The 22,095-nt window shown below is 54.9% G+C and overlaps 3 protein-coding genes and 1 pseudogene across 3 annotated transcripts; 2 read left to right on the forward strand and 2 right to left on the reverse strand.

Moving 5' to 3' along the window:
* Positions 1 to 867: 867 nt before the first annotated feature.
* TRAPPC6A (trafficking protein particle complex subunit 6A) lies at positions 868 to 10,564 on the reverse strand. Its single transcript, XM_069551065.1, has 6 exons — positions 10,398 to 10,564; positions 3,096 to 3,163; positions 2,818 to 2,935; positions 2,238 to 2,321; positions 1,976 to 2,069; positions 868 to 1,166 (listed from the first exon to the last, which is right to left on the reverse strand). Exons 1-6 carry the CDS (start codon positions 10,479 to 10,481, stop codon positions 1,135 to 1,137), a joined length of 480 nt encoding a protein of 159 aa, XP_069407166.1. The 5' UTR covers positions 10,482 to 10,564; the 3' UTR covers positions 868 to 1,134.
* A 247-nt stretch (positions 10,565 to 10,811) lies between these two features.
* Positions 10,812 to 13,338, forward strand: BLOC1S3 (biogenesis of lysosomal organelles complex 1 subunit 3). Its single transcript, XM_069551064.1, has 2 exons — positions 10,812 to 11,078; positions 11,524 to 13,338. Exon 2 carries the CDS (start codon positions 11,532 to 11,534, stop codon positions 12,120 to 12,122), a length of 591 nt encoding a protein of 196 aa, XP_069407165.1. The 5' UTR covers positions 10,812 to 11,078; positions 11,524 to 11,531; the 3' UTR covers positions 12,123 to 13,338.
* A 4,198-nt stretch (positions 13,339 to 17,536) lies between these two features.
* On the reverse strand, positions 17,537 to 17,807 carry LOC138418995 (cytochrome b-c1 complex subunit 6, mitochondrial pseudogene; annotated as a pseudogene).
* A 1,006-nt stretch (positions 17,808 to 18,813) lies between these two features.
* LOC138419550 (negative regulator of P-body association) lies at positions 18,814 to 19,027 on the forward strand. The gene is given in 3 exon segments (XM_069552423.1): positions 18,814 to 18,931; positions 18,934 to 18,975; positions 18,978 to 19,027. Coding segments are annotated over 3 exon segments (210 nt in total).
* The last annotated feature ends 3,068 nt before the right edge of the window (positions 19,028 to 22,095 follow it).

The raw sequence follows: 22,095 nt of genomic DNA on the forward strand, positions 1-22,095 counted from the left end.
CTGGTGGGGAGCGGAGGCTGCAGGCTGCCGGAGTAGGAGTCTGGGGAGGGGGCCAGGCAGGAAAGGCCTGTGCTAAGGCTCAGAGGCAACCCAGGGACTGCGGGGCTCGGCTGTGTGTGCTGGGGAGAGGGCTGCATACAATGTCTGCACCAGACGCTATGCAGGCAGAGGAGCCCTAGCCCCTGGGGGGTTCTTAGGCAAGGGGACCCCTCCTCCTCCCATGCGGGTCAATCCCAGCCTCAGGTTACAGCTCTGAGGCCGGGGTACTTACCCACCTCAGGCAGCGAGTGGCAGAGCCCGGCTGAGTCCAAATGGGTGATGCCCCCAGATGCTATGAATGTAAACATGGGAGGTGGTGGCAGGGGGTGGGGTGTGGGCACGGAGGCTGAACTGCCCAGAGACTAGTCAGCGGCGCCATTGTTCTGGGTATGACTCGTATCCGCCAGGCACGTTAAGCGTGTATTCGATAGAGTGTGTGTGTGTGTTAGGGGAGCGGAGAGTGTCTGGCCCACCCACTCACCCATCCTTGTTCCTGGCGGCCCCCCCAGGCCAGCCCACACCTGGCAGCAACTCCAGGGGCCACTGGCCTCGCTCCCAGGGAGAGGTCCGTTCTTTGGACCCCGCTGAGCAGAGAGCAGCCCCAGACTTGTCCATGCTGGCAAGGCTGCCCGTGCTGGGGGCCATCTTCCCCTGCCAGGTATGTGGGGCGGGAGGCGGCCAGCCACAGGGACTCGGCGGGGAGGAAGGGACTCGGCGGGGAGGAAGCCCCACGGGGTACCTCCACACTGGGCCCGTGACACACAGTCGCTTTGCCCCTGCCCCCAGCACCCCCCCCCTCCACCGCCCCGCTTTCCACTCTGAGTCTGGTTCCACTTACAGAACCTTTATTGAGCGCCTGCCCTGTGGAGGGACATGTGTGGTGCAGACCCCCTCCACACCGGCCCCGAATGCCGCGGGGACCACCTGGCCCCCGGGACACCCCCACCTCCCTCTGACACCCATCTCTTGGGCATCTGTGACACCCTGCAGTGCGGGGACCCCGTCTCCCCAGCACCAGCCCCCAGCACAGGCAGCAGAGGGGTTCTCTGGGCCGGGGTGCTGTGAAGCTCGTCTGGGAGTGGGACCTGGGGCTCCTCAAGGTTTCTGTATCACCACCTGGAATTTACCTGGAAGAGAAGGGCTGGCCTGAGCTCGAGGCTGGGGCCGGAGGGGAGAGGTGGCACCCCAGCTGCTCTGAGCCGTTCACCCGGGCCCAGTGCCCTCAGCCTGGGTGGCCCTGGTTGGACCTCATTGCCTCGCTGGCCTGAGATGATGGTGCCCTAGCCCCACCCCCGGCCTGTGCCCCAGGGCTGTGTGGGTGGCTGGGGGCACGAAGGGCAGGCAGCAGGTCAGGCACGTAGGTTGTTGGGGAGGGACCTGGCCCAGTTTCAGTGGCACATGTGGCTCAGATCCTGCCGGCTCGGGCCCGTCCCCTATGATGTGTGGCCCTGGGGACTGGCAGAGGGGAAGACGCCCGAGGGAAGGGTGCGTGGAGGGCTGGTCGCAGGCAGCCCCCAGGGAAGGGTGGGGCCTCGGCTTGTCCTTTGGCGGGCACTGTGGGCCAGCGGGGCCCCGGGGTCAGGAGGACACCCCCTCACACTGGCTGCCTTTGGAGCTCCTCAGCCCAGCACCGCCCACCCCACCATCCCCAGGTGACTCCTATTGTGTCCACCTGGGTTCTTGCACTGGGGAGAGTGTTGGAAAACACTAGCCCAGGTCCTTGTCGTCGGCTGTCCCCGCCAGGCTGGCACGCCCAGGGAAGCAGTCTAGGAGGACATCGGGGGCAGGGCCATGGATGGGCTGCACCTCCTGTGTGGCCTGGGCCTGGGACTTCAGCTCTCTGGGCCACAGATTCCCATCTGCAGTGGGGCTGGGTGGCCCGGCCCCACCTCCACGGCCCCTGGGAGCAGGGGGGATCCCCCCCACCCCAACTCACAGGCGGGCAGGGCTGCCACGGAGGCGGTGACCAGGCTCTTGACTCCCAGGGTGCTGAGGGTGCCACGCAGGAGGCCGCAGGTGAAGGCCAGGAACTAGGGGCGGGGGACACGGGTCACCGTGGGCAGAGCAGGGGGAGGCCAACACCCCGGGGCCACGTGGGCTTGAGCATTCACAGCGGGGTGGAGTGGGTCCGCCTCCCTCTCCCAGGGTCCTGGGCTTGGGAAGAGGCCTCTGCCCCAGGCTGGAATCACGCCCGGTACCTTGGGTGCTTCCTCCAGGTACTGTAGACCCGAGGCCATCCGGACGAGGAGGGGAAAGCTGTTGTCCTGCAGGACGTAGGTCCCCTGGGGACAGAGGAGGGTCCCAGGGAGCCGATGTGGCACCTGTACCTTCCTGGTGGGGGCAGGGAGGGGAGGCAAGGGCCCAGCGCCGCCACCCTGAGGTCCGGAAGGACCCTTCCCACAAAATGGCTGTGGTCGGTCTTGGGCCGTCCTTCGAGGCTATATGAGGACCCGTGGACCCTCCGACCAGGGCCTGGTGTCCTCCCCTCCACGCCCCTGCTGCACGATTTCCAGGGTGCCCGGTGGGGAGAAGATACAGCCCAGGCCATCAGGCCACCAGCCAGGCCCAGCGTGGGCGCCTAATGGGAACGAGGCTCGGGTGCAGACAAGCCGCATCAGGCCGAGGCACAGCTGCAAGCCGCGAGGGGCCTGTCCTGGGGGGCCTTGTGGGGAGGCCCCGAGGGGAGCTGAGCCTGCTGTGACTGCCCTGAGCCTGGGTCCCCTCCCTGGGTTCCCGGGGCTCCGGCCTCTGCCCGCTGTCTGCCCGGGGGGCACACACCTGGTGGTTGGTGCGGAGGCTATCCATCTGCTTGTGGAACACGGCCACCCACAGGTCTTTGCACAGGAACTTGAGGATGTCCAGCTCTTCCCTGAAGGCTAGCGTTTCCCGGGGCAGCCTGGGGGGGAGCAGCAGCAGACACTGTGGGGGCCAGGCTGGGGGAGCCCCGGGGTGAGGAACAGGGAGGAGACTGGCTTGGGATCCTGTCTGGATTGAGGCACCCTCCCCACCCATTTGCCCAGGAAGGGAGCCCACTGCAGGTCCTGCCCGCCTCTCACCTCTCGCCCAGGGCCTGGCCCACACGGAAGCCCATGCCCTCCAGGACCAACAAGCTGGTCTTCTGTCCCTAGAAGGCCAAGGAAGGGAGGCTCAGGGGCCCTCGGCCACCTCCAGCCGGGAGCCAGCCGGTATAGCAGCTGAGGGGGGCTTGTGTGTCCCTGCTGGTGCAGGGAGACAAGACCCAGGATAGAGGACTTCCTGAGTGGTAGGCTGGATCCACAGACCGCACCGGCCCTCAGGCTCCGCTCGCCCTCACTCTGGGAAACACGGGGGTCCTGCCTAGGCTCAGCCTCACCTGTTGTCTTTCCTTGCAACTCCCATCACTTCCTGAGTGTACTTTCAGCGTCCGTCCTTAAACGCCCTGTGGGGTAGCACTCCCGTCACCCAAGAAACTCAAGGTGACTTGCCCTGGGGCTCATATGGCGAGCAAGGGGGCTGCAGTGGAGGGGCCACAGGGGTGGGCCCCCGGATGGGCCAGCAGGCAGATGAAACGTCAACTGTGATTATGAGGCCTTAAATATGAGCCGAGACTCCTGGGAGGGACCCGCAGGGACTCAGGGGAGGCAGGGGTGGCCAAGTGGCCTTCCGGGGGGCCAGGCCAGGGTCCCGCGGTGGGGGTGCTGAGGCGTGGGGACTGAGCGGCAGGAGGCCGCACTTGGTGTCTGTCCAGGTGTCCTGGAGCGTGGCTGGAGGAGAGCCGACCTGTGTATGTGGCCCATCTGTGTGACCCGGAGAGCGCTGAGCAGCAGAAACGCCAAGACGGCGTCGGGGGGCCGGGCACACACCGGGGGGCGTGTGAGGAACATGCTGAACGAGCCGAGTGAGGAATCGGGACCTGGGCCTACGCTGTGCCAGCTGCCTTGTGCAGACCCCTTGTTTAACAGCCCCATAAGGTAGGTTGTGTTTCACATCTGGAGACCGGGGCACAGAGGGGTTAGGTCAGACCTCCCAGAGGCACCTTCGGACCTGAGCAGGTCCGGCTCCTGCATGTAGGTGGCTGACGGGCAGGCGACCAGGGCAACACTCGCAGCTGACCGTGCCCCAGGGAAGTGGCAAGGGCTGACGTCGGCTGAGGGGAGGTGCCAGGAGTGGGTGGGGAGCCGGAGCAGAGGTGCCCCGCGTGACGGCCCCCTCCTCTGCTGGGCCACGTGACACCCAGACCCTGGCCCGCCATTCTGCCTTCCTCCTGTGGGAACCGGGCCTGGGGAAGGACACAGCTTCCTGCCCGTGACACCGGCGTGTGCTCTCTGGTGTCCTCCGGCACGGCAGGGCTGGCCTCGGGGGGGCAGGCTGACTCGATGACTAAGGTGTTCGAGGTCTGAGCTCGGGTGTGAGGGGCAGTGAGGGGAACACATGCCTGGTGGCTGGGTCCAGGGTCCAGATCCTTACCAGCTGTGGGCCTGGGGCAGTGGCCAGCTGCCCTGTGCCTCAGTGTCGTCCCGTGTAAAACAAGGACCTTCCCAGGGCCCTCGTGAGGATTAAAGGAGTGGATAAGTGCGAGCCAAGCACCCCGAGTCGGGCTGGGGAAGTGGTACTGTCGCCATTAGCAGCCTCTGCACCTGTCAGCCTGCTGATGAGCTGGGGATGGTGAAAGGAAAGGGAAAGCCCACAAAGGAGGGGCTCTGTTCTGTGGGCGGGCGAGTCTCAGCACCTGGTTCCCTGCCCAGCCCTCGCCAGGCCTCTGCTGCTCTTACATCACCTCCCTGCTCAGGGGAACTCCTGGAGGGGGCCGGACGGGGCTCCGCTTTGACCCAGCGCACCTGTGTTCCCAGGACACCCCCATTCATCCTGCGGTCACTTCCTAGCTCCCGTCCAGAGCTCGCACACCGTGCCTAGTGGGGATAGCAAGCTGGTGACAGGGTTAAGGGGGGGGCGCAATCTCCCAGGGGTGGCTGACCGGCAGCTCGCAGCACAGCAGCTGTTGCTGTTGGCCCCACGGTCCCAGCCCTCGAAAGAGGCCAGGTAAATACCTGCTGCAGTGCAGAGACTGGGGGTGGGAGGGAGAGGGGGCATAAGGCCAGCAGGGCAGAGAGGCGGTGGGGAGGGGCGGGGGAGGAAGTGTGACAGGGGGTGGGGTTTGGGGGAGGGGAGGGCGGCAGGGCGGGCACACCCCAGGCCCTGCAAAAGCTCCTCGACACTAGGGGGTCATCACTGCTAGTGATGGGCGAGGGGCCTCTCCCATCCTGTCCTGAGCCTCTGGAGCCCGGCCCAGAGCCAGTGCGTTTCTGGGCTCCCCACATCTGGTTTACACGAGAGCCCACGGAGAGGAACTGAGATGATGGGAGAAGCGGGGTAGGGGGACCCCCTCAGGGAAGGCTTATTTAGGGTGGGCACCAAGGGCACCCACGAGCACCACGGGCACTCGGAGGAAGGGACGAGCCGACAAGGAAGCATGCATGAAAACGAACGTGGTGGCCAAAACGAATCTCTCTGCAAGGGAGCCGAAAAAGAGAGAACTCTGAAAAGTCGCTAAAACCTCACAGATTGTTAAGGGCAAAAAAAAAAAAAAAAAAAGAAAAGAAAAGCTGACACGTGGAGAGAGACCCAGAAAGTCTACGATTCCTCTGAGCACCACAGATGGAACAACAACGGGAGAAGACACACTGAAAGAGGAAAACGTGCTCAGCTGTGCTCGGCTAAAGGCGGAGTCAGGCGTCCAGGCTGAAAAGGGCCACAGAGCTCCGAGCAGGAGGAACGCGAAACCGGGAAACCACACTGCCTCCCCCGTGCCGTCCTGGACTGCTGGGTGGGGGGCTGCGTGCCGGGCCCCTCGGTTATTTGTGAGGTTCCAGGGTAGGGCAGCCCAGGTCCTGCCTTAAGCACAGGGAGAAGGGATGCCTTCTGGCTTCCCCAGCGTCAGTGGCCCCAGAAGATGCAAAAGAAGTATGGTGAGGGGACTTCCCTGGTGGTCCGGTGGCTAAGACTCCGAGCTCCCAGTGAGGGGGACCCAGGCTCGATCCCTGATCAGGGGACTAGATCCCACATGCCACAAGGATCTCGTGTGCAGCGACTGGAAGACCGAAGATCCAGGGTGCTGCAACTAAGACTCGGTGTGGCCAAAGAAATAATCTTTTTTGTTTTTCTTTTAAAAAAGGAACTATGGAGAGTGACCAGGTGAGAGCACACCTCCCAACCTGTCGCTAGTCTTCTCCCCCATCATCTACCCAGGCAGTCTCCAGGACAACCGCAGATCCCACCTTCTCCTCTGACACTCGGCGAGCTCGCCCAGTCCCCCGTCTGTCTGCCCGTTCCTTCCCCGCCCAGTCTCCGTCCCATCTCACCCACGTGTCCAGGGAGGACCTCCGAAGAAGTAAATCTGAGCCCAGCGACCTCAGTTTAAACCTTCTACGGCCCCCACCACCCTCAGGACAGAGCCCCAGTTGGCTCACAGAGGCCCCACTGCGGCTCTGCGGCCTCAGAGGCACCACGCCCCGATGCCATGCACTTTTCCAGGAAGCAGGTGGTTTCCCAGGCTCCGGCCTGAGGACAAGGACTGTATCTGATGGCTGCTCCACCCCCCGCCCAGGCCCTCCTGAGAGAAGGTGCTGGCTGAGCGCCCACTGGGCTTCGATGGACAAGGGCCTGGCCCTCACGGCTGTTCCTGGGCCTCCAGAGGACAGCTCGTTCCCACGCAGGCTTCATTCCTTTGCCCACAGGTTCCCCTTATCGTCAAAACTCCTGAGATGGACAAACCACAGCCGCCTCCTTTTCCTCCTCCTCCCCTGCCTCTTCCTCCCGGAACTTTTCCTGCTCAGATAACAAAGGCCCTTAGACCTTCCTGTTCCTCCAGCCAGCCTTCCACTCAAGCCGTAACCCTCCAGGAGAATCCACTCAACAGCTACAAATAACCAGGCAGGACGTGGAGATCAAAAAGCCCTAAACAATGCCTGTGGCGCCTGGCGCCGGGGACAGAGATGAACCAGCCACCACTGCTTTCCTCAAGGGGCTCTGGGGCTGGTGGGGCTGCTGCCACAGACAAGCTCTGACCCGGATGCCCGAGTCCTGATTTTGCCTCTGATCCCGGAAAACCCCTTCCTGTCTGGTGCCTCAGTCCCTCTCCTGTAAAATAGGATAATAATGTCAACCCTAGAGGGCTGTTCTGAGAACTAAATCAGATAAAGCACTGTGCTGGAGCCACGAGAAGTATCCAAGAGGCAGACAGGACACTTGCTGGACCAAAAAGAAGGAGCAGAGAGGGGAGGGCCCGGGGCAAAAGAGAAAAGACTGCGGGAAAACCAGGCAGCTGCCCATGATGTGCCGCTGAGGAACAGGATTTGCCAGCTTGAAGGAATGTGGGGAGATGGCAGTCCTCACTCTGGCTGCACACGGGAACCACCCAGGAGCTCTGAGGCCCAATGTCCAGGCCACCTCCCAGCCCAGCTCTGCCGGAATCCCTGGTGCAGGGACCCCAGCATTGGGGCTGCAGGGACCCCAGCATTGGGGCTGCGGAGGCAGCCAGGCAGACAGCCATTGCCAAAGGTCGTGGGCACACTCACGCTCTGAAAACCCTGTGCTGAGCAAAGCTGAGTAACCGCGTGTCCCCCACACTTGCTTGGCCACATCAAAATCCTCCCAAGAGTGTCAGGGAAGATGCTGAAACAGGTGAGAGTTTATAGCACAGGTTTTGGGAGTGGGAGGCCCAGTTACATTCCTGACTCTGCCACTTGACAGCAAAGACTCCATCCATCAAAGCCTCTGTTCCTCGCCTACAAAGCGGGGAGGATCATGCTGACCTCCATGGGTTAGGTGGATCAAATGGAACCAGGAAGGTGAGGCCGCTGCGGGCACCTGGTGGGCGTTATTATTGGCCACAATATAAGTGAACCCAGTCCCCACCCACACCCTCCACGGCACAGGGGCTGTGCTCACTTCTTCAACAGACCCACACTGGGATTTCCCTGGTGGTCCAGCGGTAAAGAATCCGCCTGTCAGTGTAGGGAACACGGGTTCAATCCCTGGTCCTGGGAGGTTTCACACACTGTGGGGCAGCTAAGCCCATGCACCACATCTACTGAGCCCATGTGCCATAAACACTGGGGCCTGCACACTCCAGCGCCCATGCTCCACCAGAGAAGCCACACCAGTGAGAGGCACCGCAGCCAGAGTAGCCCCTGCTCACCACAACTGGAGAAAGCCCAAGGGCACCAACAAAGACACAGCACAGCCAAAACCAAACAAACAATAAATTTAAAAAGATATACATCTATTCTGAGGACCTGGTCCCTGCCCACAGCGCACAGCATGGGGCCTGGCAGAGGAGATGGCAGTAACTAAAGGATCGTAATTCAGGTTCGTATGGTGGTGTGGGGAGGGGGAACGTGCAAACAGAACAGAGATACCCCCACTTCCACTGAGGGCTTCCCAGAGGGAGGGACATTTGAACTGAAGGATTAATAGATGTCGACGTAGTATCAACGTGGCAGGTAAAATAAGCTGGAAGATGAAGAAGGGGGCTGGTATGGAGTAGAGGGGAGGGGAGCCACACTGCAACAGGGAGGGGACAGAGGGGAACTGTATTTAGACAGTGGTACAGGCTGGGCCTGGCTGATGGCTGAAGGTGAGGGAGTAAAGGCGGTTACTGCAGACCCTTGGGCTCCTTGTTGGAATGCCAGGAGGGATGGGGTGCTGGGACACTGCAGCCCTCTCCCTGACACAGGCCAGTGCACATTCCCTCCCCCAAGTGTTATCGTTCTCATTGCATTTCCCAAAGGTACAATATAGATGCATTTATCTAATTTGTCTGTTTCCCCCACTACAACGTAAGCTCCAGAAGGCAAGGGTGTTGCACGGTTTGCTGAGTAATCTCCAGCCCCTACAGCAAGGCCTGGCAGCTTGCATGTTTTAATAGTTAAGAGTTTGTTGAATCTATGTTGGGATGATAACAAGCAACAGCCTTGTTAGGGCTCCTGGATTGGGAAGGAAACACACATCAATAAAAATGTCTTGCATATTGATGATGATGATAGAATAATAATGAAAGAAGTGGCCATAGCACCCACTTATTAAGCATCTGCTTTCTCCCTCACCCTTTCTTCTTAGTACCAGATTTTAAAACAGAGCTCCATGTTTTGAGGGCTGATTATGTGTTAGACGGGCACAGAGGTGGCTGGTGCTCAGAGGTTAAAGCGTCTGCCTCCAGTGCAGGAGACCCATGTTCCATCCCTGGGTCGGGAAGATCCCCTGGAGAAGGAAATGGTAACCCACTCCAGTATTCTTGCCTGAAGAATCCCATGGACGGAGAAGCCTGGTAGGCTACAGTCCACCAGGGTCGCAAAGAGTGGGACATGACTGAGCGACTTCATTTTCACTTATGTGTTAGACATGGCACTAAGTGCTTTAAAGTCTTAAGCATTTTTCCTAAGGACCAACTTTCAAAATTCCAAGCGATCTAAGGCCTCCTCTTGCCTGGAATGTTCTTCCTCCCTACTTATCCCCAGGGCTTGCTTCTTCCCTTCTTTTCCTCAAAAAGGCCTCCCTCCACCATCCACCACTCCATCCCTTTTCTTTCCCTGATTCTACTTAAGTTTTCTTTATAGGACTTCTCACTAGCAGGTGGCACATTTATTGCTATTTTTATTGTTTGCCTGGGTGTCCCGCTCAGTTGTGTTCAACTCTGTGACCCCAGTTCGATAAGCTCCTCTGTCCGTGATATTTTCCCTGCAAGAATACTGGAGTGGGTTGCCATTTCCTCGTCCAGGGGATCTTCCCGATCCAGGGATCTAACCCACATCTCCTACAGTGGCAGGCGGATTCTTTACCACTGAGTCACCTGGGAAGCCCATTGTTGGTGGAAATTCCCTACTAAAAGGTTAAGCTTTGTGAGGACAAGGAAACAAGTGCCTGGGGAACAGTAAGTGCTCAGTAAGTTTGTTGAATGAATGTCTCACCGAGTCTTAGGTGCTGTTATGATCCCATTTTACAAGGGAGTACAGTGAGGCACGCAGATCGAATCACTGGCTTTCACACCCAGGGTGAGTGGCGCAGGCGGGATTTAACCCGGGCAGTAAGTCCTCAATATATACCAAGCAATCGTAATTACTACCCTCTTACTCTGTGTCAGGTTTTGAGCTAGGAGCTTGTCCCCGAGCTGTCTCGCACAGTTCTAGGAGTAACCCGCGAGGCCGGCCCTGTCCGGACTCGGCTTTGCAGAGGCGGAAGCCCGCAGTGGAGGTCTCCCCGCGATCAGGGGCTGGGCGGGTATTCGGCCCGGGCCGCTGCCGCGCCCTCCGCGCCTCCCGGGGGCCTCGACTGGCTTTCCAGCCGCGGCCCGTGGCTCCTCCCTACCAGGACCCGGCGCTCACCCCGGGGCCGGGGTCTGGATCTTGAGCCCACAGCTCCGCTACCATCTCGGTGTGCAGAAACTCGAACAGTACCGGGTCCGCCATGCGCGGGTCTCAGTCGCCTAACAACCGCTCAGCGTCTCGTGTTCTCATTGGCCCAGTTGGGCAAGCCCCGCCTCCTGCTTCTTAAGTGCGGCCCACCCACTCCTGCTTCCATTGGTGTTTCAGGCTAGCCCCGCCTTCCTTTCCTGGGCTCTCGTGGTGCGCGCGTGAACCCGGGAGTCTAGGGGGAGGGCCTGCTTTGTCCGTAATGGCCGCACGTGACAAGCACCTCTGCCCGTCCTGCTGTTTCTTCACCGTTTCCGGGTCTGCGAGCGTTTCCATTGGTCGAGTCGCTGGTTACACGTGACAGCTCGTCTTTTAGACTCTCTATTTGTCCACTCTTCTCGCGGCACAACCCGGAAGCGCCAGCCCAACCGCTTTCCTATTGGCCGTGCCCTTATTCACGTGGCTCTTTACAGCAGCCCCAACATCTGGTCCGGAGGGCTTACTTCCTGGTTGGTAGCCGGGCGGCCCAGGTGATAGGCCGCCAACACCCGCCCAACTTTCTCCGCTATTGGTTGGGGCTGCCGCGCTCCTCGGTAAAGACGCCGCACTTCGGATAGGTAGAGGATCCCGCAGGCTCGGAGCTCTGGTGACCTGGTACGGTCTTCGGTGATAACGCTCGCTTCCCCCCGCCCCATGTGCATCCTCCCCCGAGTCCATTTGGACTGTTACCCTTTCTGTGATGGAGTCCCTGGTTCCCGAGCGGCTCAGAAACCCGTGTGCTTCCGAATCCGTCACAGGCTAAGAAGACAGTGTGGAGGGTGTGGCCTCTGCTAGGAAGCAAAATCGGGAAGAGTTTAGGATTCCGGGACCTCGTGTCTCAGAGTCTTGATCGAGCTGGTGGTCCTCAGTTTTCCCATCAGTACACTGAAGAGGCAGAGTCCAGTAGTTCCTACCATCATTAGTTTACAGAAACTGAACCCCAGGCAGGCAGTGACCCCAAATTTTTAAGATAGTGGAGGAGGTGAGAATCCAGAAACTGCGGCTTTTAACCACGGCACGGCGCCCGCCTCTCATATCCTTTCCCGCGTCTTCTCCCTAGCTCGCGCCATGGAGTCTCAGAGTCGTCGGCGGAGGCCTGAGACATTGGTGCAGGGGGAAGCGGCCGAGTCGGACTCAGATCTCTCTGCGTCCTCGTCGGAGGAGGAGGAGCTGTACCTGGGCCCCTCGGGCCCAACGCGCGGCCGCCCCACGGGACTGCGAGTGGCTGGGGAGGCTGCGGAGACCGACTCGGACCCGGAGCCGGAACCGAAGGCCGCGCCGCGGGACCTGCCTCCGCTCGTGGTGCAGCGGGAGACGGCCGGGGAGGCCTGGGCGGAGGAGGAGGCCCCGGCGCCCGCCCCTGCGCGCTCGCTGCTGCAGCTCCGGCTGGCTGAGAGCCAGGCGCGGCTGGACCATGACGTAGCGGCCGCGGTGAGCGGCGTGTACCGTCGCGCGGGCCGTGATGTGGCCGCCCTGGCCGGTAGGCTGGCGGCTGCCCAGGCGGCAGGATTAGCCGCAGCCCACAGCGTGCGCCTGGCGAGGGGGGACCTCTGCGCGCTGGCGGAGCGTCTGGACATCGTGGCCAGCTGCCGCCTGCTGCCCGACATCCGCGGTGTGCCGGGGACCGAGCCTGAAAAGGACCCGGGACCGAGAGCCTAGCCGTGACCCACTGTCTCCACTGACTGCCCTGGGGGTAGGCCTTGCGGCCTCTAGACCTGGCTCTCTGCTCTGTTTAGCCACCCACCCATCTTGCTGTCACCCTCAGGGATAACCTTGCCCCTGGATAATGCGCTGTGTGTGTGTGTGTGTGTCCCTGCTGGACCGTAGCTCTGGTTCCTCCCCCTGGGCTTGGCCTTTGCTTCCTGGTTCAGAGCTTGTGTCTGAAACTTGACTCCAGCTCCTGGGTACCTATCTGCTCTTGGATCTGTCTCCCTCTTAACAGCTCCTGAAGCCTCATCTTTCCTTGCTCTCTGCCTTCCTCAGTTTGGTTTCTGTTCACAGGGGCTGGTCCTGCTTCCTTCTCCGCATGGGAGCGCCAGAATCCGGCTGAATGTCAGTTCCCTGATATCTTTACTCCCTTGGCTCTGTCTCCTTGCCCCACTTCTGGAATTTTGTCCCTCTAATCTGGACCCTTTTTCTGCTCCCCAGGCTTGGCCTTGGTTCCATCTCCGCCTTCTGGTCCTTGCTCTGCCCCTTTTTGGCTCCTTCTCCTTGGGCTTAGCCGTACCCTGTTGGCCTGATCTTGCTTCCTGGGTCCAGCTCTACCCTTAGTTTTGGTTCTGCCTCTTTCTGCTTCTCCCATTCTGTTTAAACTACCTGCTTACTTCTGAGCTCCAGGGATCCCCTATGATTTTCTTCATCAGGTCCAAGATGAGGTTCCCTCCTGACTCAAGGAGGTCCCCCTTCCAGCTGTCCAGGCCCAAGGTGGCATCTCCTCCAGGCCCACATTGGTGTATCCTTCCCACCCCCCAGGCCGAGATTATGCCTTCTGCCCAAGCTCCAGGTATGAGCTCCAGGCCTGGGCCTGACTCACCAGGCTGAGGGTGCCCCCAGCAGGCACTGAGGGCCCAGTACAGACTCACCCTGGAACTTTATGTGCAATATGACACCACTTTGCAGATACGTGTACTTTGTTCACTATGTTCCGTGGATGCTGCGGATGCTAAACTGCTTGGATTTCTGGGTTAGCTCCTTCTGTCTCCTCCTCCTCACTGCTCCCTCTTCTCCCAGCCCCAGCCCCTCAGTCCCATTCACATGCATTCCCCTCCCCAACTCTCTTATCCCAACCTGAGCTGAGATCTGAGCTCCCAGGATGAAGAAGTGCTGAGGAAGAGCACTGTATGGCAAACTCATTAAAACTCAAGACATTCACTGATATGATCAGTTCCTCTTATCTCCCCATCTAAGCTGGGGCGGGGGGCGGGTCGGTTGGCGATTCTACTGCAAACGTGAGTCCCAAGAAAGGGATCCTTCCCACCTGGCCGACTGAAAGTGGACCTGTGGCTAGGAGATTGGGGCCCCAAGTTTTTTCCCCCTGGTTCTGCACTTACTTGTGTTCATTCACCACACATTTACTGAGCTCCTGTTCTGCGCCTGTCCTGAGCCAAGCCCTGGGGATGCCCCACCCAAGCTGGGCCCTCTCAGAGCCGACAATCCACTGGGGAAGACAGACATGAAAATATTATTGTATAAGTGGATAGTCTTAATAATTGTAATTTATACTTTGACTGTAATTTTTCTGGCATTGTGGTTAGTGCCCTAAAGAAATGCAGGAGTTTTGTGAGAGTGTAACTGAAATTTGTCAGACTTTGTTTGGAGGATTGTCAGATGGCTTCCGTGAGGAAGTGATGAGTGAGTTTGAGGTGTAAAAAAAAACCCTGAAGGTGTAAAAAGGTGAAACGTGGGGGGTGGGAAAGTGTTGTGCGCAGCATATGCAAAGGCCCTGAGTCAGAAGAGGGCATAGCCTATTTAACAACAGAAGAGGTTGATACCTTCTAGTCTCTACTGGAATGGGGAGACCAGGGGAGATGGGGGTGGTGAGGACTGTGCTAGCAGGGGCCAGACAAAGCTGGAGTTTTAAACCAAGTAAAAATCCTTGGTCTTTATTGAACAGCCAACAAGTAGAGAATGATGCCATCTGGTAAATGTGTTTTGTGAAGGAGCCTCAGACTGGTGCTTCTGCAGTGTGGTTGCCTCTGAAAAAGACCCAGAAATAGTGGCTTCGAAACCAAACGTCCTTTTAAATGTACAGCTGAGCTCAGAGCATGGGAAATCTGTACCCAAATTGCAGAGGTAGCTTCAAACCGCAGTATTTGCCAGTACCAGATACTCAGAGCCTTGGGTTTTATTTTTTAATTCATTATTGAAGTACAGTTGATTTACAGCGTTGTGAACATCTCTGCTGTACAGCAAAGTGATTCAGTTTTTGTTGTTCAGTTGCTCAGTCATGTGACCCCATGGACTGCGCGCAGCACGCAGGCTTCCCTGCCTTTCACTGTGTCCCGGAGTTTGCTCAAACTCATGTCCATTGAGTGTATATACGTTCTTTTTCATATTCATCTCCATTATGGTTTGTCATAGGATATTATTGAACATAGTTCCCTGTGCTATACAGCAGGACCTTGTTGTTTGTTCTACATATAATAGTTTGCATCTGCTGACCCCAAACTCCCAACCCTTCGCTCCCCCACCCTCTTGGCAACTACACGTCTGTTCTCCATGTCTTTGCGTCTACTCTGTTTTGTAAGTAAGTTCATTTGTGTCCTGTTTGAGATTCCATGTGTAAGTGATATCATATAGTGTTTATTTTTCTGTGTGACTCACTTCACTTAGTACGATCATTTTTAGGTCCAGCCAGTTTGCTGCAAATGGCATGTCGTTCTTTGTTATGGCTGAGTGATTTTCTGTTGTAGACACGTACATCCTCTTCACCCCCCGTCAGTGGGCATTTAGGCTGTCTTCACATCTTGGCTGCTGTAAGTACTGCTCCTATGAACACTGGGGTGCACGTGTCTTTTTGAATTATAGTTTTGTCTGGATATATGCCCAGGAGTGGAATTGCAGGATCATATAAAACCTTGGATTTTAACAGCTGCTGGACCTTGGGCCAGGCAAGGCCCAAGGAGACAAGCAGAGGCCCCTGCATAAAACTTAAGTCCCTTGAAGAGCTACATCTTCAATGAAAGAATGTGGTAGAAAAAAAAAAAAAACCGAGTGACACCATTGAGGCACACTTAGGAAACCTGTCCATTTTGGCTTGGGCTGTGCGTAAAGGGACTGTTTCCTCAGGGAATTCATAGCCACAGGCCTTCCTTCAGGCCCGATTAGGGTGGGGGTTTGCCCTTGTAGAGCAGACCAGGAAACCAGAAATGAACTGATCGAGGGCCCTAGCCAGGGGATACGCCCTCAACTGGCCTCGTTCGGAGTTACAGCAGATTAACACAGACCAAACAAGCCCACAGCTGAAAGATGCCAGGCGCACCGGATGGCCAAGGGATGAGCTAGTGCGGGCTCCTTTCCGCAACGTCAGCCTCGGAGAAGCTGGAAGAAAGAACAAAGTCAGGATCTGAGGAATAGAAAACTGTTGAGAAGTCTTCAGGGACAAAGAATTCTGGTTCTGGCATAGTATACTGGTACTTACTTCTTTGGAATAAATGACCAAAAACGTAGTGGCCAGAAACAACTGTTTTATTAAGCCCCAGATTCTGTGGGTCAGGAATTCCAGCAAGGCTCAGCTGGAAAATTCTTTGGTTCCTTGGAGGTCACTCAGGTGTTCAGCTGGCAAGTGGGTTGGTGCAGAGGATCCCACGCGATTTCACTCAGGTGCCTGGACTACGCTTACTCAGATTAGGCTTGCTGACTGAAGTGTCTATCAGCGGCCTCCTCATATGGCTCAAGCGTCCTCCTAACGTGGCAGTCCCTAAGTAATCAGATTCCTTACATGGCAGCTCAGCTCCAAATATATTTCAATTTTTTTACTTAAAACTTTTTTGGCCATACCACGCAGCATGTGGGATCTTGGTTCCCAACCAGGGATCAAACCCACGCCCCTTGCATTGAAAGCACGGAGTTTTATCCATGGGCTGCCAGAAAAGTCCCAAATATATTTCAGTGGGCAAAGTAGAAGCACTCGGGAATGTTCTCTCAGTTACTAACTAGTTGTTAAGTCCAGCCAAGATTCAAAGGCAGGAGTGGAGGGGAAGGAGACATGGACCTTTGATGAATGATAGTGTCCACATTTGTGCATCTATTTTGAAATCACTGCAGGTAGATGGAGTGGATTGGGAAAGAGGCTTTGACTGTTTTGGTCCCTCTCTTTCATGTTGCCTTGGATAAATGATTGAGACAACAGCAGCAGCCACGAAGACCCTCTGGGGAGGGTGAGGTCACGTAAGGGGTGTTCCAGATTCCTATTTTGTTTAATGGGTTATAATACATTCCTCGCGTTGCTTTGGTGCTCAAATTGAGTCCAGTTTGGCCAGTAGGATCTCTTTTCTAGCTGGCTTCTGTGTCCTGTTGACATTTCTCCATCATTGTTTGAATGCTTTCTTGCTGACCAGTGTGAGATGATCTAGGCACATCTTGTGTTTTTCTCTGCCTCAACCTTGGAATCAGCCATCTGTGCATGGGTCCCTCGTTCCTTTTAGTGGGAAATGGTGTTTAGAAGCCAAGATGTGGGTGCTGGGTTGCTACTCCCAGGCCCTCTCAATGCACAAACCTAAAACAAAAACAAGGCAAGCAAACAAAACTACGTAACCCTTATGCCATACACACATCTTAAAACTGGTTTTATTTTTAGAGCAGTTCACAACAAAATTGAGTAGAAAGTACAGAGAATTCCCATATGCCCCCAACTCTGCCCCTCACAGCCTCCCCCACTATCAGTATCCTACACTTGAGTGGTACATTTGTTACAGTCGATGAACCTACATCAACACCCAAAGTCTGTATTTTAGAGTTCACACTTGTTAACACATTCTATTGTGCATGCTCAGTTGAGTCTTGACTGCGAGCTTATGGACCATAGCCCACCAGGTTCCTCTGTCCATGGACCTCTCCAGGCAAGAATACTGGAATGGGTTGCCAATTCCTTGTCCTCTAGGTTTGGACAAATGTATAAATGATAGGTATCTACAGTAGAATGTCTATATGGAATAGTTTCCCTGCCCTAAAATTAATCCTGTGTGCACTCTCTTCCTTCTTCCCGTCCCCCAACCCCTTGGCAACAACTGATCTTTTTAATGTCTCCACAGTTTTGCCTTTTCTGGAGTATCGTATAGTTGGAATCCTACGGTATGTAGTCTTTTCAGAGGGGCTTCTTTTGCTGAGTAATATTTAAGTTTCCTCCATATCTTTTCGTCGCTGGATAGTTCATTCCTTTTTTTGTTTTGTTTTTTGGCTGATCACTGGGCTTTATTAAGGTGCAATCACTGATAATGACATAGAAGCTACTTGCATAAGCCGAAATCCTTGAGGTTCACGTGAACTTAGTTACACAGATAAGTGGCACGTTCAGAACCATAGGAAATATCCCCATGCCCAGGTGATGAAGGCTGGGGTGAATGAATCTGCACACTTATTTCAAGCCATTAAAACCGTTTGTGGGCCACACAGTGGGCCCTTGTATGCCAGAAGTCGAAGAGCTCCTCTGTGCAGTACTGTTTCTGTGACCTGGAGGATACATGCTCATCAGCGTTCTAGCCGCCCCCGAGCCTTTACACATTTCTCCAGCTGCTCGCATTGCTCTCTCACTGTTCTTCGGGGGTCCACTAATTCCCCTCCCTCTTCCTCCTCCCTGGGGCCTCCGGACCCGGTCAGCATCCTTTGTTCATTCTCTAGCCCCATGTCCGGCTGTGTTTCTGAACTCAACACAAGCAGCAACAGCCTAATTCATTTCTTTTTTAGCGCTGAATAATATCGTATTATCTGGAGGTACCACAGTTTGTTTATCCATGCGTCTGCTCTAGGACATCTTGGCTGCCTCCAAATTTTAGCCGTTATGAATTTAAAGCCGCTCATTTGTGTGTAGGTTTTTGTGTTGATACACATTTCAGCTCCTTTGGATAAATACCAAGGAGCACAGTTGTTGGCACACGTTGTTTGTATTTCTTTCTATTCCACCCTGGCATCACAGCTTAGTTCTCGTTCTCTCTAAAAGGGACTTCTCAAGGGCAAAATCCTACAGATCTAGAAAGCATGGAGGACAGTGCCACAGGTACTTGGAAAGATGAGAAGCACACAGATGAGTGAAAAGGTCTTAGCGGTCCCGAGACAAGTAATCTAGAAGAGGCCGACAGCTGAGAGCCAAGCAATTGAAGCAGCAGAATTCCCTCAAGTGCAGGAACTGTTTGAAACAGCTACTGGGAAGGCAAAAATAAGTTGATTGAAAGTCTGCCTACGCGGCAGCCAGATCCCTAATAGCCTCTCCTAAAGGCAAACGAGGCAGCCACAGCTCCTGTGTTCTGGAAACAGTCTGGGGATTCATCCTGGGAGCGGAGGTGGTGGGAAAATACGAGAATATTTGTCCTAGATGGGGTGTGGTCAGTCCATTCTGAAACCAGGACTGAAAGAATGAATGTACACTGTTTCTCTACCTCACCTAAAACAGAAAAGTGAAGACACAGAAATGGAAACTTCCAGGACTTCCCTGGTGGTCCAGCGGTTAAGGCTCTGGCCAATGCAGGGGACATGGATGGGTTTGATCCCTGGTGTCAGAACTAAGATCCCACATGCCTTGCGACACAGCCAGAAGATAAAAATAAAATTTAAAACATTTTAGAGGGGACCTGCCACCATCTCAGGTCTCTCGGCCTCACTAGGGCCCACAGGAGGAAGCTGACACCTAATCTTTATGGGGAACCAGCTTTGTACGTCTGGGAGATCACCTGGAAACAGGCAGGAAACACAGCCTTCAAAACAGCGCTGCCTCCTAGCTCCAGAGTGGGATTATCCAGAAAGAGCCCCTAATGGAATTCGCATCCCTCTCCTTCCACACCTCCTCCAGCATCACCAGGCTGAAGTCACCCCCACCTCCTCCAGAGAAGCCGTACAACGTGCTTCTCTGACCGCAAACCACCAGTCTTCGAGGGATTGCAGTGTGACTCTGTTTCCTTGGCGTATTCATAAAATAGGTCACTCAGTGAAGACAGGGAAGATTATTGATGACGCTACCCTGCTGCTTCTGATGTCCTGCACCAGGAAGTGGTGGGTTTTTTTTTTTTAAAGTCTTATGATGTAATCAGTGAAATTTCACCTGAATTTGGGTGGATCGTGGGACATGACCAACATCAGGCCGTAGATCTCTAAGAGGAACTCACCAAAGCAAAAAACGCCTGTGAGGTGGACCTGCAGCAGCCACTCAGCGCTGTCTTCTCATGGCACTCTGTCCTTGCTATATAACTTTGAATTCATATAAATCCATTAAGGTGCCAGTACAGTTTTTCTCTCATTTGCTGTTAATTTTTTTTTTTAAGAGAAAAAAAATGTAAGCTTCCTATTAGAGTTGGCCGATACCCTTCCTTGAACTGGGTCAATTTACACACACACACCCCTCCCCGCCATTCCCTCAGGAGTGCCCATTTCCTTCCAGTGGCAAGCACAGCGTCAGCACTGGGTTGTATCTTTGCCAATCTGATAGGGGGAAAATGGTAGTTTTAAATGGCAGGAAATGAAATTAAAACCACAGCATGACAGCATTTCACGCCCATTGGGTTGGCAGCATTTTAAAAGTCTTAACAATACCGATTATTGCTGTGGAAGTGAAGCAGCGGAAGTTTTACAAGCTGTGGGTAAGAAATGGACATTGACATGACTGCCTGGGGAGACAACCAATAGCTGACGATGTACCCACCCCCCACCCCATCTCATGTTCTGTGTTCATAGAAACACTGGTAATTACATGCCCATTAACAGGCGAACAAAGATATATGTTTTGGTATATTGATAAAGAATACTATACAACAGTGAAAATGAATTAACTAAAGACCCCTACAACAAAACATCGGGCTTCCCTGGTGGCTCATTTGGTAAAGAATCCACCTGCAATGCAGGAGACCTGGGTTTGATCCCTGGGTTGGGAAGATCCCCTCGAAGAGGGCATGGCAACCCACTCCAATATTCTTGCCTGGGGCATCCCCATGGACAGAGGAGCCTGGCGGGCTACAGTCCACAGGGTCTCAAAGAGTTGGACACAAATGAGCGACTAAGCACACAACAGAACATCAGAAGACCGAGGCAAACTGCAAAAGGATGCATTCAGGAGGCTATCCTTCATCTAAACTTAAAGAACAAGCAAATGGCTGGTATGGATTCCTGGGTTTGTAAGTACATGCTCTATAAATTTAAAGGGAAGTGGGAGCAATACAAGATTCCCCAATTGCTTCCAGTGGGCAAAGAGAAGGGAGTAGTAGTTGGCAGGTTTCACCTAAGCGGATGACATTTTGCCCTTGAACTGGATGGTCAAGGCAGGGTTATTCAGGGCTTCCTGGTGGTCCAGTGCTTAACAATCCGCTTTGCAATGCAGGGGACGTGAGTTCGATCCCTGGCCCAGGAAGATCCCACATGCCGCAGAGCAGCTAGGCCGGTGCGCACAGCCACTGAGCCTGAGTGCTGCCGCTGCTCAAGTCCACGCCTCCCAGAGCCTGTGCTCAGCAGCGAGGAGAAGTCGCCAAGATAAGAAGCCTGTGCACCGCGACCAAGAGTAGCCCCGCTCTCCACAACCAGAGGAAGCCCGAGCGCACCAAGGAAGACCCAACGCAGCCAAAAATAATTTCTTTTTTAAAGACAGGGGTGTTCATTTTGCTTGTTTGCACATCATACATATTCCATAAGGCAAATGAGAAATAAAGGTAGGTATGCCGATAGAGAGAATGGCAGGGATAAAGCTCCTGAGGCTGGAGACTAGGATGCTAAGAGCCAAGAGCTGGGGGCACAGGGAATGAAATGTGATGGAATGGTGAGCAGGGGCCAGACCAGACTGGGGACCCCCTTGAGAATGGTGTTGCTTTCTCCTGAGAACAGTGGAGGATCATGGAAAGAATTTAAGCAGGTAAGTTGCAGCATCAGATTTGCACTTTGAAATGACTGTATCAGCTATGCAATGAAAAGCAGAGGGAAGCAAGAGTGGGGGTGGTGAGCCCAGGCAGGAGTGATGACAGATGGAGATAATAATGGAGTGATCCTAGACTTCCTGGGGGTCCAGCGCTTCAGAATCTGTGCTTCTGCCGCAAGGGGCATGGGTTCGATCTCTGGTCAGGGAACTAAGATCCGGCATGCCACGTGGCGTGGAAAAATTCATAAATTAAAAAAAATAATGGAGTGATCCAAGTTCAGGTGTACAAAAACGGAGTCAATCGGCCATTGAGGATCTGGTCTCAAACACCTCTTGGCACCACTTTGAACTTGAACTTGCTTTTAACTGTGCCAGCTCCAAGGACACCACCAGCTGTAGTCAGAACAATACCTGCCAGCTGCAAACTTATCCTCTCAAGGTCTCCCCTTGTAGCTGTGCAACCATTTCAGACGCCAACCAATCCTTCCTTAACAAATACTGTTACTTCTTGCCAACTCCGATTATGATTCTTGAGAAACAACTCATGTATCTGGCTATAACTTTACAATGTTTGCCGTTTCAAGCCTCCCCTCTTTGGTAATCTGGAGCTTCCCGTGTGGCACTGGCGGTAAAGAATCCAACTGCCAATGCAGGAGACGCAAGAGATTTGGGTTTGATCCCTGGGTGGGGAAGATCCCCTGGAGGAGGGCATGGCAACCCACTGCAGGATTCTCGCCTGGAGAATCCCATGGACCGAGGAGCCTGGTGGGCTACAGTCCATAGGGTTGCAAAGAGTCAGACACAACGGAAGCAACTACATGCAAGCATGCACTTTTTTGTTTGTTTTTTCTAAATATATATATTTTATTGAAGTATAGTGTCAGGTGTACAGCAAGATGATCAGTTACACATGTACACATATATTATTTTTGAGATTATTTTCCATTGTCAGTTATTACAAGATAGGAAAATAGTGCAAGTGCTTCTGAATCTGTGTCTCCTGGGCTGAAGTTCTAACAAACCCCCAATAGACACCTTTTTAATTTCGATCAGGATTTTGTTTCTGAAAGCTTTATTAGCAGG

The sequence above is a fragment of the Ovis canadensis genome, chromosome 14 (assembly GCF_042477335.2).
Source record: "Ovis canadensis isolate MfBH-ARS-UI-01 breed Bighorn chromosome 14, ARS-UI_OviCan_v2, whole genome shotgun sequence".
NCBI lineage: Eukaryota > Metazoa > Chordata > Mammalia > Artiodactyla > Bovidae > Ovis > Ovis canadensis.